This window comes from Kwoniella newhampshirensis, chromosome 3, assembly GCF_039105145.1.
Source record: "Kwoniella newhampshirensis strain CBS 13917 chromosome 3, whole genome shotgun sequence".
NCBI classification, from domain to species: Eukaryota; Fungi; Basidiomycota; class Tremellomycetes; order Tremellales; family Cryptococcaceae; genus Kwoniella; species Kwoniella newhampshirensis.
In genome coordinates, this window is record NC_089957.1 from 812,878 (window position 1) to 831,453 (window position 18,576).

At 50.7% G+C, this 18,576-nt stretch overlaps 6 protein-coding genes across 6 annotated transcripts; 3 read left to right on the forward strand and 3 right to left on the reverse strand.

The window, feature by feature from the left end:
• Nucleotides 1-226: 226 nt before the first annotated feature.
• IAR55_001647 (uncharacterized protein) lies at nt 227-4,484 on the reverse strand (the record flags this gene model as incomplete). The annotated part of the gene is made up of 7 exons (XM_066944772.1): nt 227-1,795; nt 1,866-2,024; nt 2,080-2,417; nt 2,474-2,751; nt 2,812-3,231; nt 3,287-3,585; nt 3,642-4,484. 7 exons carry the CDS (start codon nt 4,482-4,484, stop codon nt 227-229), a joined length of 3,906 nt encoding a protein of 1,301 aa, XP_066804695.1.
• A 1,621-nt stretch (nt 4,485-6,105) lies between these two features.
• Nucleotides 6,106-7,696, forward strand: IAR55_001648 (uncharacterized protein; the record flags this gene model as incomplete). The annotated part of the gene is made up of 10 exons (XM_066944773.1): nt 6,106-6,148; nt 6,213-6,345; nt 6,396-6,464; nt 6,540-6,752; nt 6,808-6,900; nt 6,954-7,087; nt 7,149-7,230; nt 7,287-7,476; nt 7,540-7,595; nt 7,651-7,696. 10 exons carry the CDS (start codon nt 6,106-6,108, stop codon nt 7,694-7,696), a joined length of 1,059 nt encoding a protein of 352 aa, XP_066804696.1.
• Nucleotides 7,697-8,325: 629 nt separating this feature from the next.
• IAR55_001649 (uncharacterized protein) lies at nt 8,326-9,880 on the forward strand (the record flags this gene model as incomplete). The annotated part of the gene is made up of 6 exons (XM_066944774.1): nt 8,326-8,364; nt 8,633-8,842; nt 9,188-9,314; nt 9,425-9,572; nt 9,644-9,719; nt 9,785-9,880. The coding sequence occupies 6 exons, from the start codon at nt 8,326-8,328 to the stop codon at nt 9,878-9,880; spliced, it is 696 nt and encodes a 231-aa protein (XP_066804697.1).
• Nucleotides 9,881-10,005: 125 nt separating this feature from the next.
• On the reverse strand, nt 10,006-12,178 carry IAR55_001650 (uncharacterized protein; the record flags this gene model as incomplete). The annotated part of the gene is made up of 9 exons (XM_066944775.1): nt 10,006-10,107; nt 10,212-10,757; nt 10,816-11,001; nt 11,074-11,199; nt 11,266-11,383; nt 11,448-11,617; nt 11,714-11,833; nt 11,900-11,974; nt 12,119-12,178. The coding sequence occupies 9 exons, from the start codon at nt 12,176-12,178 to the stop codon at nt 10,006-10,008; spliced, it is 1,503 nt and encodes a 500-aa protein (XP_066804698.1).
• A 343-nt stretch (nt 12,179-12,521) lies between these two features.
• Nucleotides 12,522-13,523, forward strand: IAR55_001651 (uncharacterized protein; the record flags this gene model as incomplete). Its single annotated transcript, XM_066944776.1, has 6 exons — nt 12,522-12,602; nt 12,669-12,785; nt 12,864-13,021; nt 13,121-13,201; nt 13,260-13,341; nt 13,422-13,523. The coding sequence occupies 6 exons, from the start codon at nt 12,522-12,524 to the stop codon at nt 13,521-13,523; spliced, it is 621 nt and encodes a 206-aa protein (XP_066804699.1).
• Nucleotides 13,524-16,439: 2,916 nt separating this feature from the next.
• On the reverse strand, nt 16,440-17,566 carry IAR55_001652 (uncharacterized protein; the record flags this gene model as incomplete). The annotated part of the gene is made up of 2 exons (XM_066944777.1): nt 16,440-17,333; nt 17,387-17,566. 2 exons carry the CDS (start codon nt 17,564-17,566, stop codon nt 16,440-16,442), a joined length of 1,074 nt encoding a protein of 357 aa, XP_066804700.1.
• Nucleotides 17,567-18,576: the final 1,010 nt, after the last annotated feature.

The following is an 18,576-nucleotide window of genomic DNA, read 5'->3' on the forward strand; positions in this document are numbered from 1 at the left end:
CGACTGATCAAATCTCGATCTTCGAAGTGGAGGTTGTCCACCTAAAAAAGTAAGTTATCCGAAATCTCATCACTTGTCTTCTGCATATCTCCAAGACCTACACTTGATGGATAGAAAGCTTCGAGTCGCTTGGATAAACCAGCTCAGCGTTACATGCCGAAAGCACCCGTTACATGTATTGATACAAGCAGTGTTATAACGATACAATCTAGAGCTACAGTGGCTCTCAAATCCTCAACCCGGCACCTAATCTCTCTTCGCAAATCTTGTCAATCTGATCCCTGAACCCTCTCCAGACGATCCACCATTCCCTTCCAGCTTTTGTCTTCACATCCTCCTCCAATTCATCATCATCATCGCCCATAACCTCCTCCTGATCCGCCCATCGCTCTCCCAACAACACTCTCATCCACTTCAACACTTCCACAGCTCTCTCGACGCCGCCCAAACCACAACCACTCTTATGTATTCCTACACATCTCTTCAAATACGTCATCACTTTACCCGCATCTCTTCCTGCTGGACCTTTCCCCTTTCTCGACTCAATCCATTTCTCAATCGTATCTGTGACATCTTCTATATCTGTCGAGTTCATCAGACTGGGCGGTTTCGGTCGGCTGATCACGATTCGAGGGCCCATTCCTGCTCCTGCTCCCGCCGCTCCAGGCGGGGCTGAACCTGCTCTAGAAGATTTCGTAGGAGAGATTGACATTGCTGAGACTTCGCGTGAACGTGATCGATCATTGAGTCTAAGATTGCCGTCAACTCCAGGTCGATGCAGGAGTTGCCGTTGACGAGCTTTTCTTCGTTCTTCATTGACGATCTCGCTTCCCATTTCGTCAGGCAATGCACCGAAGACTTCAGGATCGATACCGAGATCCCTTAACTCGGCCACTTCGTATCCGCCTATTTTCTCATGTCTTTCTGCACATGCTGCTCGGTCCGAGCTAGGTCCAGATTCCAAAGCTGTGAGATCGACCACATCTTGATCTCGGTCGTGTGCCTGAGCTTTTGCCCAAGCGCCGAACAGTGGTCTCTCCGCGAGTGCTCTAGCATTCATCTGCGTCTTGGTTTTGGGTCGCAATTGACGAGTGATGTGTGCCGCCTCATTCATCTTGGACTTGGCGGGAGATGTGGTGTTCGCCCGAGCAGTATTACGTGTGGAAGGTCCGGTCGAAGCATTGGGCTTTTCAGATGTAGCCCGTGCGGTGTGGCGATTTTTGGCCAAGCTCTGAGCGTGATCACGTCTAACCTCAAGTTGCAGCTCTGGAGGAAGAGCGGCCAGGAAGTCCGGATCAATGCCATCCGGCCCTGAGTCTGCGCCCACCGCGAGAGCAGGCGTAAGCTCAGCTTCAAGTCGAAAGTCTACTACGGCGGACTTGACAAGGCTAGCCTTTTGCTCTTCGACTTGAATGACTGGTGCGTTTGCTTCGGATCCTTCGATTGAAGGTACTTCCTTTCCCAGCACTTGCTGCTTCGAGGGGAGGACTTCTGGTGGGGGTTCAGCTTTTGGCGTTTCACTTCTTTTGGCTGTGAACGTTTCTCGCTTTCTCGCAAAACTCAAGACGCCTTGTCCCACTTCTCTCTCCTCCTCCTTCTTCTCCTTTTCCGAGTCCAGCTTGGTGACTTGTATCCCGACCCCTCGCAGCTCTACCGGATCAAGACGCATAGCTCTCAGAAGCTTGACACTCTCCTGTCCAAGGATCTCTGGGTCGTCCGTCGGTCCTGCCCCGCCACCTTTGGCAGAGATAGCAGCAGATCGGTTGAAAGTCTCGCACCAACCGTGACCAAGAAACTGTTCTCTGTCAATGATCTTTCTGACTTTGCGCACATAGCGAGATAGGGTCAGACCCAGATCTACTCACTTTGGGTGGCTCGATTGGCGCATCTGGATGCCTCTTCAGCAGCTTGAGAGTGATTTGCCTCCCCTTCACACCAAGATTCACCATCCTCTTCGATACCTCCGCGGCGAGATCATTGACGCATATTTCGGCTTGGTCCTGATTCTGGAAACGGATCCCGTACTGCGTAGTTTGAAGAATCAGCCAACGACCACTTGTTGTCACGCTGGACACTCACATTCATTTCCGCACTGACACTCTTCCTAGCTTTATCAGCTTCCAGCTTTCTTTCGTCATATCCTCTCAGATATCCCCAAAGCATCTCCCCGGTCTTCGGACCAAGCACTCCCCTGAACGAGCCTTTGCTGACGTCTAACAATCCATCTACTGTGGTTGTGCCGAACTTATCTTCGATCTTCGATCGTATCGAGTAGCCAATCGAGGGGAAGTCTTCGACATCGAGGGGACCCAGAAAGGATGGGATAGCAGGCCGGAGAAGGTGGTACACTCCGGCTGGTTTTGCATGACGTGTGGCGAGTTTCGCGAGCAAGATATTGTGTGAGATACCAATGCTCACTGATCGACGGATTCAGCTCAAGCTCGTGGACAATCCCATACCCTCACAAGCTCACCTTCACACCCATCCGTGAGATTCCGGACATCATTGCGTATCTGGTCCGCCACTTCGACAGCCGGATCCCGCGGCGGCCTGATCGGCCTTTCATTGTCCACGAGTTCGTCATCCATCTCCGCCACCTCAGTTGATTCCGGCGACATTGCTTTGGCAGCCACCGCACTGGTCACGTCGATCAAGGCTTCATCCACGCTGACTGCTTGCAATTCATCTGCGTACCCCATAAGGACGGTGTAGAAAGCTAAGGAATACTTCTTATACGTTTCAAATTCGTACCTGACAGACACGATTCAGCTTAAACTCATGGCCATGGTAGAGACAAGCGACTTCACACACGGAATAGTCTGCAACTCGTCCCCGACCAGCTGTCTCGCTCGTCCCAAGCTCATCCCGTTCTTGACACCCTTTGCCCTAGCTTCGTAGGAAGAGCTCGCGATCTCTGAGGTGCTACTTGCGCCCTTGCCCGCTTGAGAATGACACACCACTGTGGGCTTACCCTTGAGATGTGGTCGAGTGGCAACACCACACGAAACGAAGAAACAGTCAAAGTCGACATGAAAGATCACTTTATCAGTCGTCGAAGAGACGTTCGTTGCAGTCATCCCCGCGAGTCGGGAAGGTAAAATCGAGTTGGCTAGCGAGAAAGGCGCAATGGTACTGGTCGATGGATTGGAAAGAGATAACTCTTCGGACTTCCGTTGTGCGTCCGCCACGAGCACTTTCAACTCTGCTTTCCACGTTGAGAGATGGTGAAGACTGCGAGGCGGATATCAGCAAAGATGAGTCACTGCAATATCTGCCGTGTACTCGCCGACTATTCTGATAATATCCGTCAATGAAACCACCTTCATTACCCCTCTCTGCCGTATTCTTCAGACGCCATTCTTGATTCTTCAGAGCTTTGGCCGCGTTCTCGTTGGACTTTTTGTTATGATAAAACTCCCAAGCTCCTTCGGCCTTTTGTATCTTGGAAGGTATGGGCGATGTTGTGCCTTCTGTGTCCGAGTTGAGCTTGCTAGGACTGATCGGGATTGGACCTGGCGACTCTCGCGTGGGTGCGAGAAGAGTTCGACGACCGATAGCAGGAAGTTTAAGAGGAGTGACGGGTGGCTGAACCAATGATCAGATTCATGGCAGACTTTGACATGGAGACATTTGAGACTTACCTTGTCTGTTTGCTGTACTAAAGGATCGTCGATCGGTGGAAACTCCTCTTTTGAGATCGAAGCGGTTTCCCTTTGACTAGCCATGGGTTGTGACTTCAGAAATCCTTCCATCCCTTTCCTACTGCCCTGTTCCCATCCTCCCTCAATCTGCAATTTCCATCTTGACCAATCGAGCAGTTTCTCCTGCTTACAACTCTCCAGAATCCAACCTTCTCTGACCACCTTGTAGTTCTGAAACTGCTTGAATTTGCTGAGCGTCAACATCGGCGCGATGATGTACTTGACCATGCCCTTGTTCCGCAAGACCGGTCTCACTTCACCTCCGCGTTGGAGTATCATCTTCCTCAATTCTTCCATAGGCGGGTGTGTATTTCCGTTGATATAGAACGATTGTCCTGCAAAGATCTGAGGAAGACCCGAAGCTGCGGAGGCGAGAGCAATATCTCTGTTCTGCGTTTGCACCTTGATCTCCTTCTTGCGCATGTAGTCGCCAATATCGCCGAATCTGTTGGGTGCATACTCTGCATTAGCCAAATAAGCGTGAGGGTCATCTTGATTGATTGGATCGGCCCGATTGGACAGATACGAGAGAGTAGTCTTGGATCTGTCGTCGGGCGAGGTGCATCGTGGTCGTTTTGCTTCGATGACAGGTTTCAATTCTTGATCAAGAGCATCGACATCGAGTTCAAATCCCAGCTCGTAATCGGAGCTGGAATCATCTCGATGGCGTTTGCGTGGTGGAGAGGGGATCAGATTCGTTGCCGCTTCTGTCCAGAATGACGGCGAGGAGACAGGGAAGGAAGACTGGGTAGGGGGAGGTGATGTCCCCTCTGTCTGAGTCATGCTCCATCAGGGACGAAAGGAGTGAAAGATGTTGATGGTCTACAACTGAAGTTGACCGAGAGCACCTGTATGAGTTGCGAGGGCAAAGCGGATGTCAACAACACCCCCCCGATTTTGAGAACATTGCGTCTCAATATCAGATGTCGTCAGCTTTCCCACGGTAGCTACTTCTGAATGGATCTCGGCATCTTCGTGTTGATCTTCCATCTCATCTCTTGCCTCCATGAGCCCCGTGGAAAATATGCCTGCATGTATATATAGCTCTGGCAGCATATATGGACATGGAACGGCAGAAGACGCGTAGCCACCGCACCCATGCATGCAATGCCAACAGCAAGGCGACAGACGGATCCAAGATGAATCCTGCTTTGAATTTTTTATATCAAGTCTTATTGTTCCTCCACGTGGGGTTCCCAATACTTTACCCTGTGTTTCAGCCTTTTTTCATTTTTTGCCACTCCTTTGCAGTGCCTTTTCTTGCTTTTGTCTGCTCCGTGTCCCACCGAATCAGGCAAAGCAAGCACAGAGAGCGGAACTGCCCAAGAAAGTGAGACGGTCAGTATTGTCACGACAAGTTTCATCATGCATGCGATGCTTCACCAGTGTACAAGAACAACTCGGTCAAGTCACTATCACTGTCCTCGCTCTCGTTCCCCATATCCACTCAATCGCCTCGGCAGTCCCTACTACCACAAGAAGGAGGAGAAAGAGGCTTGGTCAAAGCAAAAAGCTTATTTCCATCTCTTTTCGTTTGTAGTTACGTCCATATAACCTCCTCTCCAAACAATCTGCTTCACGACCTCTTCCGATAACTCAACATAACCCCCCACATCACATTTGATTCACATCCAGAAGAGGTTCACCACCACGAGCCCTACAATCAGCCGGCAGGAAGGTCGGACCCCACCACATTCCCCGACCTCGACCGGACTGACCTCCTTTGAAAAGGGGTTGAAACACGCTCGGACCTCCATCTTGTTCAAATCGCACCTCGTTTCAATCATTCCCCATTCCTCGCATTCCCGCCCCCCCCCCCTCCGAAAGACTCTCGACTAGCTTCCTCATCTTAACATCCATTTGACTTTCACCTAGACTCTTCCTCACATCTCACAGCCATACACAGAAATAGTGACTCGGACAACCTGTCCGTATCGATAACACACACCTCTTTTGTCTACTTCAAAATACACAGTCAACACATTTGAAAGGCTCGTGCACTCGAGCACTTCCGCTTAGCAAAGGGAAGAGGATTTATTCCGGGAGCAAAAGGAATACATCTCAAGCCACCGTGATATATCGATCACCACTCCAACACCGCCACCACCCTCCACTTTGTCCCTTTGGAGGGAGTAGCAGGTGTGTGCTTTGACGGCCCGGAGTCACTCCACCCCCCCTATCGAACGTCGGTGTTCGAGGGGGTAAATCAGACGCATAGACCATTCTTCAAGACAGGTCTAATATCGATCGCTGACCCGTACCCCCTTTCTTCGAATCTTCGCGCAGAGAATCTTTCACTCCCCAATCCTCCGCCGCATCGCTCATTCATCTCCCATAGTCTTCTTTGACGCCTTTACTTCATCTCCCGTCACCATTTCTGTTCATCCCTCCACATATCGTCAAGATGGGCTGCACACAGTCTACCGAAGATGCTGCCGGCAAGGCTCGTGAGTGGGCTCATGACCGTGAGGACTACAGAACGTCTCATTGAGGTGTTGATGAACCTGTCAGGAAACGCTGAGATTGAAGAGCAACTCAAGCGAGATCGGGCCAATCTCCGAAATGAGATCAAGATGCTGTTGCTGGGTGCAGGTGAATCGGGAAAGTCGACCGTTCTCAAGCAGATGAGGTTGATCTACAACAAGTACGTTTCCTATCAATTCACCTTCTGGTTTGCGCTAACGCAAAACGCAGACCGTATGATATCGAGGAGAGAGACAGTTATAGAGAGATAGTGTACTCCAACACTGTACAATCCATGAGGTTGGTTGACTTTCCGCCTTTTCTTTGCAGTCGTCCGCATACATCAACTGCCGACTGACCTACTAATCCATATAGGGTATTGTTAGAGGGAGTTCAATTCATGGAAATTCCCATTAGTCCGTCGAATCAGTTACGATGGGAGGTCATCATGGCTGCACCACCTCAGATTGAGGGAGATGTCTTTCCTCCCAAGTTGGCGGACGCTGTAGCTGGGCTGTGGAGGGATGAAGGGGTGCAGCTGGCGTTCCACAGACGAAATGAATTGCAGCTGAACGATTCGGCCCCATAGTGAGCTTGATTTTGATCTTTTGAATGACAGACTGACTGCATCTTCTGTGTGTAGCTATTTCGAAGCCATTGACCGTATCGCTCAACCCAATTTCATGCCCTCAGATCAAGATATTCTGCGAGCACGAGTCAAAACAACAGGCATAACGTGAGTGGTACCTTGACCCCGGCGGACGGTCATGCTGATCCGCAGATTGACAGAGAAACTCATTTCAAGATAGGCGAACTGACCTACAAGCTCTTCGATGTCGGTGGACAACGATCTGAGAGACGGAAATGGCTCAACATCTTTGACTCGGTTACCGCCCTTGTCTTCCTGATCGCCATCAGCGAATGTGAGTCGGAAATACACCATCTACATTGCGTCGTAACTGAACTTGATGATTTTCCAATCAGATGATCAAAAGTTGTACGAAGATGAGACCGTCAACCGTATGCAAGAAGCCATGACACTGTTTGAGTCTGTTACCAACTCCAGGTAAATCTCCCGACGTTCACACATCCCATCGAGTGATGTGGCTGATGAATATATAGGTGGTTCACCAAAACGTCCATTATCCTCTTTCTCAACAAGATCGATCTCTTCCGTGAGAAGTTACCGGTCTCGCCGTTATCAGATACCTTCCCAGATTTCAGAGGCGGTACAAACTACGATGCGGCGTGCTCGTTCTTGTTGGAGAAGTTTGTGGGTTTGAACAAGAATCCGTCCAAGTCGATTTACGCGGTGAGTGAGACGTGTTACGTGTCAGCTCAAATGACGTGTATACTGAACTTAGCCTTGGCACAGCACTACACTGATGCCACGGATACGAAGGCGCTGAAATTCGTCATCTCGGCTATCAAGTGAGTGCTCCGCCTTGCTGTCGGCTCACACATGTGCTTATGTACTTGATTACAGTGACGTGATAATCCAAGTCAACCTGCGAGACTGTGGCTTGCTCTAGACAGTCTTCTCGTTCAGCGTACTATTTGATTCTATATTGTAATAGTAAATCCTTCACGTAATGACATGGGACACTTCCCGTTATCCTCTCCCTCCAAGTTATGAACTGTACATGATGCCGAGTCCCTTTTTGCTGTTGAGGCCATCTGAACCAGCATCGCTGTTTCTGTGAGCGGAGTACAAGGAATCACAAGCTGTCGAGTGGAGAGCGGCGAGTTGTTGACGAGCGAGGAATGTTTCTAGAGGCTGCCGCGGCCAGATGCGCGTGAGCGATAAGAGGTGTGCTTGAATGAGCGGTTGGCTTCCATTTTGATGTCTTTGAAGTCGACTGCTGCTGCACGATCGACTGATGAGCGGGCGCATACATAGACGAAGAGGGTCGGATCTGTGTCTTCGCTTCAGACAGCAGTGCCACTTTGCCGTCCTCCTGTTGAAACGTCATTTTCTCCCTCCCTCCACTTACGAGTCCACCCAAATTCAGACGGTCAGTGTCTTGCTCTCATTCCACTAGATATCTCGACACGGTAATTTCAGCCATCTCTTTCACGCATACCGTGGCTCAAGCAGTCCATCGGTCCTCAAGTATATCATCTGAGCTGTTAGCGGATAGACAATAGCCCATACGTCACGATGCCGTCTAAATGGGTTCCGCTCGAGGCGTCGCCAGAGGTGGGTTGGGTAGGGTGTTGTATGTGTTGCGATGGCGGACGCTGATTTATCTGAACCCTTCGTAGGTCTTCAACGAAGTGAGTCTGTGCTCGCTACTCCTTGTCATACTTCGTCGTGCACCGCACCTTTATCACCTCCTAGTCACTTCTCCCCAGCCGCTCTCCTCACTCCATACTGCCTGAATCACAGTCTCTACTCGTTCAGTCACTGCCCTTGCTCTCGAATGATATAAGCTCACACCGATCCCAACCCACCCTCTACCCCACAGTGGTCCAGACCCCTCGGTCTTCCTCCGTCTTTATCGTTCCAAGACCTTTTCTCGCTCGACCCCGAATTCCTGACATTCATCCCCAAACCCCATCGAGCGGTCTTGCTCCTCTTTCCGTCTCGAGGCGAGTTGCACGATGCGCGAGTTGAGGAGGAGAAAAGAGGAGAGGGTGTGTGGAAGGGAGATGGGGTGTGGTGGATCAAACAGACTGTGAGTGGTTTCTCCTGCCAAGGTGGGACGTGGGTCTTCCGCTTGTTGTGATAAGGGCGATGGGGTGAGACGAGTGTATTGCGGCTTCTGGATTGGTAATTTCAGTCAACAAGGACGCCTTGGCCAGATGAGCAGAAGGCTGAACGAGAAATGATGGAATGCTGGACGCATGAGCTGTGGAGGGTTGGTCAAGTCCGCTAATGGGACTGAGCGGTGATGCGAAGGATGATACTTGAACGTGCATGGGGAAGCGAAACCTCCCAAGGAAGAGGAATGACAAGACAGCGAGCGACCAGCTTGGGGGCAGTCGAGACGTGATCGTTGACATGATCTCCGCTATTCCAGATACCCAACGCATGCGGATCTATCGGTCTCCTGCACGCCTTGCTCAACTTGCCCGAACGAGGTCCATACGCTCTTGGTCCCGATTCCCAACTACTCAAGTTTAAAGCGGCGACAATACCTTTAGCTCGTGAGTCGACAAAGATTCGGGACCTCTTCTCTTTTCTTCACTCGGCACATCTATGGCGAAACCTATCTACGGACTGACTGGGGGCCAAAACTCCTTGCACTTACTCATAGCTCTCGAACGAGCGAAGCTCCTCGACGAGACAGATTTCTTCGAAGCCGCTCATACTGCCGCCGCTCAAGCTGGTCAATCGGCCATTCCCACAGATCTAGACGTGGACACACATTTTATCGCCTTCATCGAGGCAGTCAACGAGGAAGGGTGAAGGCGTCTTCGATTTTCGATCTTCAGATACAGTACTGTACAGTATAGCTGACAATGTTGATATGTAGGGAGAAACGTATCGTCGAGCTTGATGGTGGAAGAGAAGGACCGTTTGATAGAGGACCTTCATCCTCATTCCTCGAGGTATGTCAGCTGTCCCGTCCAGCATGGGAGTCGCAGTATGTGACTGACGTCCGACTGAATCGCAGGACGTCGCCAAGGTCGTCCAGGAGAAATATATCGATCGAGCAAGTGGTGATATCAACTTCAACATGATCGTTCTCGCTGGGGAATCGGAAGATTAGGTCGAACGACTTCTCGTACCCAGAAACATTGTAGTATGGAAAGATGTAAGAGCAAATATGTGTGCATCGTACAACAGATATGACACATGATCATGGTACAACGTGGACGTAGGACAACAAGGGTCCTATGAGATATATACCTTTCGTAATCTTGAGAAAGCGCAGGTCTCCCTTGTTCTCGGGCAGGTGACCACATCAAAATTGTTCTTTGCCATCTCTTTGAGAGCCTGAAGAGAGACGAGTTGTCAGCGATTGTTCGCTTGTGAGACTTCACAGCGTTGATACTCCCTCTCCCTCTCGGTCTGGAACGGCATTGAGACACCGTACCCACCTTGGAAGAGTACACATATCCATTGGGGAAAGCCATCGGCTCATTCAAGCTGTCCATGACTTCTCCACTGATCCTACAGACGATCGTCGAGTTGACGTGATGGGACATGGGCACTTCGCTAGCTAGTACCTTCATATCTTCACCACAGGTTGGACAATCGACGTTACCAACTGGTGCTTCCGGATGCTCGTGCAGATCTTGTTTCGGTGCAGTTGGCTGACCTCCTATCGGTGTGGTAAGATGTTGTGTCGTGGGAGGTGAGTTGGAAGTCGAAAGGGACAGAAGAGATTCCAGATTGTGCAAAGGAGGCGCAGCAGGGAGTAGTGGTACAGCGCGAGAAGGGTCGGAAATTGCCTTGCCATCACTGGCGGTGGTCATATCGATTCGGGGCCGTTGATGAAGCACACAGGAAGGCAGCCGAAGCGATGCTAAACCGGCGGACAGCGAGAGCGAAAGGATTGATTGAGATGGTTGTGCATAGAGATCAAGGAATGTCTCGCGAAATTGAGCTCTCACAATCTCCCAGCGCGATTGGTCGTAGAGTCTCTGCACCAGGGCACATGTCAGCTGAGTCCTCTGGAGAGGATATTAGGGGAAAGCTCACTCTATATAAGCCTACTCCGGTCTTCTCCCCAAATGCGAGGAGCGTCATGCCTTGCTGCAATTCCGTCATATGAGTCCCCGCCCAGCCTGCCAAGTTCTTCCTCGAGTAAGCGATAGCGGACGGGATATCTCTCTTCCTGCACAGCTCGATAAACTCCTGCAATCGCAACGTGAACTCGAGGTTGTTCTGTGTCATGGCAAGACTTCGTCAGCTCAAAGTTCAGGAGAAAAACAGCTTGAGAGAGGATCAACCACCCACTTTGGTTTTCTTGAGTGTTCCCCGATTCTCTCCGCACCAGGCCAACGCTTCTGAACAAGAACGTTTTCCCACCAGGGCTCTCTCGATTCTAGTGAGCTCCGCAAATAGCTTAATATCGACCAAAGACTGAATGACCAAACATCATAGTCAGCTCTAGCTCCTGGCCTATGAGACACCGTCTGGAATCCTCACCTCGATGCCTTGCTTCTCTGCCAATGCTTGAGCGGCATTCATACGACCCGTTCGCAAGAGGTAGTCGACAATATATCGATCGAGTGTACTGTCCATCCCATAGCCGAATTTCGGCTCACTATGTGCGCACCAACTAATCAGTGTTCGTGTCAACTGGACCGGATACGCGCTGATATACTCACGGTGCTGATGGCGCCGCTTCCATCTCGCCGTCCACTTTCATTCCACCTTCGACCTGGGCTTTGACGCCATTTCCTGCTGTAGAACTCGGTGTCGGATCGACTTTATACAAGTACTTCAGGCGTGATCTGAGCGGTGTGGGTTGTTCTGCATTGGGTTGGATATCGACAAGCTAGGAAAATACATCGATCCAACACGTGCTCATCAGAAGACGCAAACCGAGCGAGTGATGTTATGGAAGTAGCCTAGTCTGTCTGTATCAACTCACCTTTCGTTTCAGCCCCTTTGCTCGTTCCGACGCTTGATCCAACTTGCTAACGATGTTCGTCCGGCCTTGATCCGTCTTTTCAGACCCATTCATAGATTTCAGTATCCCTTGAAGGGTCGACTATGACCGAAGCTGTGCGTCAGCTTTCGCACTGTTTCTACTGCGGCACGTTGCACCTCAGCTCACCTGAACAGCATTGAAGTCCTTCTCCACCTGTCTTTGTGCAGACCGATGTGATCTTCGAAGCAGCTCATAAGGGGTCTGGTAGGGTATCATACATCAGCTGAGGACGCTTGCACGGGTCACGCTGACCGGGGCTCTTCCTTGCGTTGTTGTGGTGGTGCAAGACTTCATATTGAGATGAGGAGACTGGTTCATGACGGGAAGAAGCAGGTCAATGCTCACTCGTATGAGGGGCTCTTCTAGTATCAGCGCCCCGCTGGAAGACGTTGGAGCCGGAGGCATGATTGATCTGAGGAACTATGGTGAGGTGTTGTTCGGCAGTCCAGATTGAGATCAGGATGATTGATGATGCGGATGATGATACAGGCGAACGTTGTCAATTATGTGCCATGAACAGGGATAGATAGCGGGAATCACGGAGATCCTCTTTCATCTCCGAAACCACCTGGAAACCCTTCGACGTCTCTGGTGTGCAACCCATTATCTTCAGTGTCACAAGCATCTGTTGCTGACGGGTAGTATCTTACGCCCACCTTCTGCTTGAACATCGTCTCCTCAAATCGGCGAGCGACACTCGGCGATCACTTCATCCCATATCGAACCTTTACAACTCCACCCGTCCATCATGGTCCTCGTCCTCGTCATTGGCGACCTTCACATCCCAACCCTTACCCACGACTTACCGGCCAAGTTCAAGAAATTGCTGGTGCGTGGACTGCATGGAACCTGCATAGAAAACTTTCTGGCTTACATTGACGTATCGATGCCTTAGGTGCCCGGGAAGATTGGCCAGATTATATGTACTGGGAACGTTTGCGACAAGGAGACGTATGACTATCTACGGACTATCGCACCCGAGGTTCATGTGGTTCGAGGGGAGTTTGACGAGGTGAGTTCCTTTGACAATTTCATAACAAGACTGTGAAAGATCTGTTTGAGCTTTCAAGCTTATCAGGGCATGCTATAGAACACACACTTCCCCCTTTCCATTACCATCCCTCATCAATCTCTGCGTATAGGCATTGTCCACGGACAGCAGATCGTTCCCGCAGGTGATGCCAATATGCTAGCGGCCCTTGCGAGACAGATGGACGTAGATGTTTTGATCAGTGGGGGAACTCATCGGTGAGTCTTACTCCCGACACTCCTCAAACCGCCTAGCTATAGCTTCTCCCACTCTTGCTTCGAATCGTCGGAGAGTTGACCTTACATCTCGGGTATCAGGTTTGAAGCTTTCGAATTCGAAGGGAGATTCTTTGTCAATCCCGGTTCTGCTACTGGCGCGTGGAGCGGATTATGGAATGGGTATGTCCAGCTTTCAACACTGGCGACAGTTCATAACTGATGAAAGGATGGGTTGTAGCGAGGCAACACCTTCTTTCGCATTGATGGACGTCCAAGGACCTGTCATCGTCACCTATGTCTATCAACTTGTCGATGGAGACGTATGTGCTTGTCTCGCATCGACACATGTTTTGGGACTCAACGAGCGGCAGCTGACACAGGTTCCTCTTGCATCCTACAGGTCAAAGTTGACAAAGTCGAGTATCGTCGACCCGATCCACCCAAAGATAATGTCGAGCCAGCAATAGGTGCCGGTCGGTCGGAGCTGGCGGCAGGGTGGTAATGAATGACAGGAAGGAAGAAAATATGTTGTAATGTACAGACCTAGACGAGATGGTATACCGCTTAGGCATTGACTGAGCGCTTAGGTCATGATTGCCGGGCTAAGTTGTTTGTCCGACATCGTAATGGGCAACATCGATGATTTGACTGCGTTGATACCGTGCTCAATATTGACTTGGACCTCCTTTTTCTCCGTGAGGGCGCTTGCACTGACGGCGATACGGCGATACAGATCACCGTAACGGAACCATGCGAGGTTGTGATCATCCAAACGCTCTCATTTCTCGGACAGACAGTGACAAAGCTTTGTAGCCACTTGATGCAGTGACGTGGGCCAGTACGGATGTATCTTGGAACTTCAGATGGAGACGCGATTTGTGAAGCGCTGCAATAAAAGGTCTGCTGTTTGAATGCAACATAGATGCACCCAGACAACAAGTGCAGGATTGTGCATTGAAGCGTGGCAGATCAGGAAAACAGATGGCCAGGATAGCGAATTCGAACATGAGGAAGTGTTTCCGACTACGAAAGACCTAATTGACCTGAGCTACAGTGCCCGCTCATTAAAGATTCGTCCGTTTCATTCGATGGTGAAGTGGGGTGGCGGACTCGACTTTCTATGCGGGCACTGTATCTTCTCGACAGCAGGACCACCGGGACGGGTGACCGGCGTAGCGCGGAGTCGAGCGGGACCGGTTCTCGCTAGATTAGGTCACGCAATTAAACCACTGCTTCGTCTCCATGCGAGCCATCATGATCTGGTGAACAACGACGGTAGATGTTGTAGTCGTGATAGGCGATGTAGTACACTGAGGACAACCGATTTGCAGTTTGCTGCTTCTCTGAAATATGCCGCATCTAAGATCAATCAAGGATGTAAAGGGGCAGATCTGTCGAGAGAGAATGCTGCGTCTCAATGACACCACCATACAAATCAAGATGGCGTAAGTGCTCCTATGTGCATTCCGATCAGGGACTGCTCGGACGGACGAATCGATCATGTCCTTCCATGTGCCTGCGTACGTAGGTGTCCACGACTTGTTGTGAGTATGGACGGAAACAGAAAGGTGATCCCCGCATCAAAATCATTGCTCGACCTGATTAGATAGATATCCATCCGTCTTTCGCCCTCGAGAACCCCCTCCATCCGCTGCAGGCGTCGACTGCACGATCATTTCACAGATCGGATTCGAACGTGTGCCCCTCGGCGTTTGGTTTGGCTTGATTGCTGACGAGAACGGTCTGTAACGAGATAACCTAGTCTGCTGCGACTCAGTTAGAGAACACGACACCGGTACCACAGGAACATGAATTAGGCCATGACACCATACATACATCTCGTTCTCTGCACGACAGCTACCTTGATGATGGGTACCTCGATCCGTCTCGTCGATGTGAAAGATATCACGTTCGTCCGTAACTGTTTCGAGACTGGATCAGTGGGGACGTCCCCAACGTCATCGTTGCGTGGTCTCCATTTCCCCTCCCCGCCGCTTACAGCCCCATTAGCGACTGACGGGGAGGCGACATCGTCTTCAGATCTTCATAGCCGGCGCGTCGTTTGTGATGATGATTTTCGCAGCGAGCAAGGATCGTGCCTCTCACAGCCTTACGCGAGATCGACCTGACAGCCAGTCAGCCCATTCCCGGTGACGGACCAGATCATGTGTTCTTGGCGGTTGCACACATGGCGTATTCGCACACATGTCCTTACACGTAAGATCAGGAGGGCGTGCATCTCGGAAGTGTAAAGAGCCGGGCGGATGTAGACGGTCTTTCCGTTCGGCTGTGACGATTGAGTGACCACAACTATACGGTATTCCCGTCAAAGCCAAAGTAACGAAGTGACGACAATAATAATAATGTTGACCTTAGCATCTCGTAACCGTCCCATCTGCTCTTACTCCCATATATGAGTAGTTGTGTGAAAAAACCATCTGTGATGTCCGTATTGATGTCCGGCTTTCGATTGCCAATCCTCCGATCACAACAAATCCATCCACTAGCATGTTCCTCTCGCTTGATCGATTGAGTTGATTATTTGATCGCGTCAGATCTACATATTCATAATTATCCACCCTAACCCCGCCACTCTGGGGCATCGTCCTCAGTTTCCCGTGACTCAGAGTCGTGACGTGGCTAAAGCCAGTTCCAATGAGAGGCACTTACGGTTTGGACTGTTGGACGTCCGCAATGACGGAGGCCACGCTCCGTAGTATCTATCAGCCACAGGTCGGATTGCAGTTTGTCTTGTTTATATGGCCGAGGGGTTGTCGTCTCCTCAGTGGTGGCGGGAATGGAGTGGAGTGGAATAGGGACTATGCATAAGATCTTCACTGGCCCCACCCGAATTGTCGTGGTGGGAGAGTGGTGGGGGATTCCAAGCTCCAGCCGATGGTCATAAACCCCCCTATTTGCGCTAAGCTACAGGGATGAATGAGATAGAGCGGACTCGGCAAGATCTTGGTTCGTTCTAGCCCAGATGGCCAACTGCATCTCAGAGTCCTGTACCAAAAAAGCGCAAGCGACCAATCACGCTTTTAGGTTCAGGTCGAAAGCTAGCTAGCACTCCACAATCTCTAGCTCGTCGGCCGCTGCTTCCAAATCTAAACTACCCGTTTGTACGTTCATTCAGATAAGACTGGTCGATGCTTGTATACGAGACTTCCACTTGGAGCTGAAAAGAGTCTGTGCTGCATTGCCTGACTTGGATGTGATGCATTTTGGATGTGAACAAACAGTGCTTGTATTACCGACCTAATGATTAAAACGAACACGAAGAAACAATGACCTTGACCATTAAAACACAATCCTACTGAATATCGATGTGACGTGATGATGATGATGATGATGATGATGATGTACAACGCAAAGAAGGGAGTGCAATGCCTGAGATATATGATGCACGAAATGAGAACTACCAACCACCAACATGAATCGGTTCCCCGGTCAGGTGAACATTGACAGCGTGAGACCGAGTCCGGCCTTCGAAGGCCCGCGTCATGTCGAACGACTTGGGGTGAGGATGGTGAGGTAGTCGTGATGATGATTTGCTGCTAGCGACCGTCACTGGGGATGGAGTTTTGCAGTCATCTGAAGCGGGTGATGAAACGAGGGATGAGTTGGCAGATGAGGCGAACTGAGGTGGTTGAGGGGAGAGGTGATGAGCGGGAGAAGTGGGAGGGGACGGAAATGCAGAGGCTGAAGATGATGATGAGGATGATGATGACGTTTGGTATGATCGATTCTTGTAAGGAGAGGGAACAGGTCGGATGGGTCGCGATGAGACTTGAGGATCGGGGGTTGTCTCTGGTGTAGGATATAACTTGGCGGGCGCAGCAGTGACGACCACTGACGGCTCGGAAACCAGTGATGACGAAGAGCCCGCTCGAGAGGCAGCCTTGGGACCGTGCTCAGCTCTGATCTTGGCCTCAAACTCGATGACCTCAGGACCTGACACGTTCAGGTTCCATTCCAAGTAGCCGCACATCTCTCGCTCCATCTGGTTGATCTCCTTCAAGGCGAACATCTTTTGAGCGACGATACCCCATGACTGGTTGGAATAGGTGTCGTCACAAATGACCTTTGAGGCGATCATGAAGGCAGAGATGAACAGTCGGTGGCCCGATGATCCTCTTGCCGCGGGGTATCTTTTCTTCAGTCGCTGCAGAAGGAGAAGGGCGGCAAAGGTGACGATAGAGGGAAGTCGAGTACGATGAAGCGCATAGGCAACAAAGTGGGCGAGACTTGGGGTAGGAGCACCTGGGGAGGTAGCGGTGGGAATGTTGGGACATTGAAAGAGATGTGTGATCTGATAGGGAATTGTCAGCGACGAGATGCGGTGACATAATCAGGTCGACTTACGAAACGTGCTGCCATCACAGCAGTCTCTTCGTGACCGTAGTAGGGATCTTGGGAAGACCTTGTGGGGGCACGAGATGAGGGTGCAGAAGCAGTAGCAGAGGCTTTAGCTGCCTTGCGAGACGATGAAGATGGCGAGGCCGAGTTCGATCGGTAAGCAGGAACGGCGGCGGATGTCGACATTATGGTATCGAGTACGACACGTTGGGGTTGGTAGAGTGGCGGTGTAGGTTTGGCAGTGATGGGTCTGCGAATGAGTGGCTGAGGAAGAGGCAGATGATGGGTCAGCGCTGTTCAGATGGCCCGTATTTATACGCGACGAACGGGAATAAGGCGAGTCATCGTCGGTCGATTCACAAGGGTGGCAACATGTCCATGAAACCTCAAGAAGGAAGGAAAGGGAAAGGTATCGGACCAGTGTCGGAAGGAATGATTGATTGATGAGATGAAAGGTCACTCTAGCATACCGAAGATTCGTGGGAATTACAGGTAAAAGGGTGACACGGTGAGACTAGCACGAAAGTGTAAATAGAAAAAAGAAAGATAAGAGTAGGAGAGGAAGAAGTTTGACGACGGTTGAAGAAGGGGGATATGAATGACACGAGGCCTTGAAGAGAAGGAAAGGACGACGAATCCCCATTCCTGTCCCCAAGCCAAAGCCGGTAACAGCAAGATCAGAAGGTCACGAGAGGGGGTTGAAACAGCATGCAATCAATGCATTCCTCTTTGACGTATGCATCGGCCTCCGATCGAACATTGAAATGGGGATGAGTGAGGCTGTGAGAGAAGGGTCGCCCCTCTCCGAGATGTCATCCGTAGCAAGCGGATGAGAGATAGAAAAAAAAGGATGGGGAAAAGTGGTACCGTGCGCGCGACGACCGTTGAAAACATGACGGTGGCGTCGACATCGGCCATGAACAGCAGGCAGGAATGAAACACGACAGATCGGCACCTTCAATCCCCGGTATGGTCCCGGGGATGGGAAGCTTCCGACGATGACTGTGTGATCGCCGTCAAACATTGATGAAACGAATCCAAAAATGGGGTACACGATCGCGTTGTCAAACCCCCCCCTTCTTTCAAGTTCCGTCACACCGATTTGACGCTAGACGACGATCCGACCATACAATGAGACGTTTGATCTCGATGGGAGATCCTCAAGGCTGAACGATGGGTGGGAACAACCCAAAGTG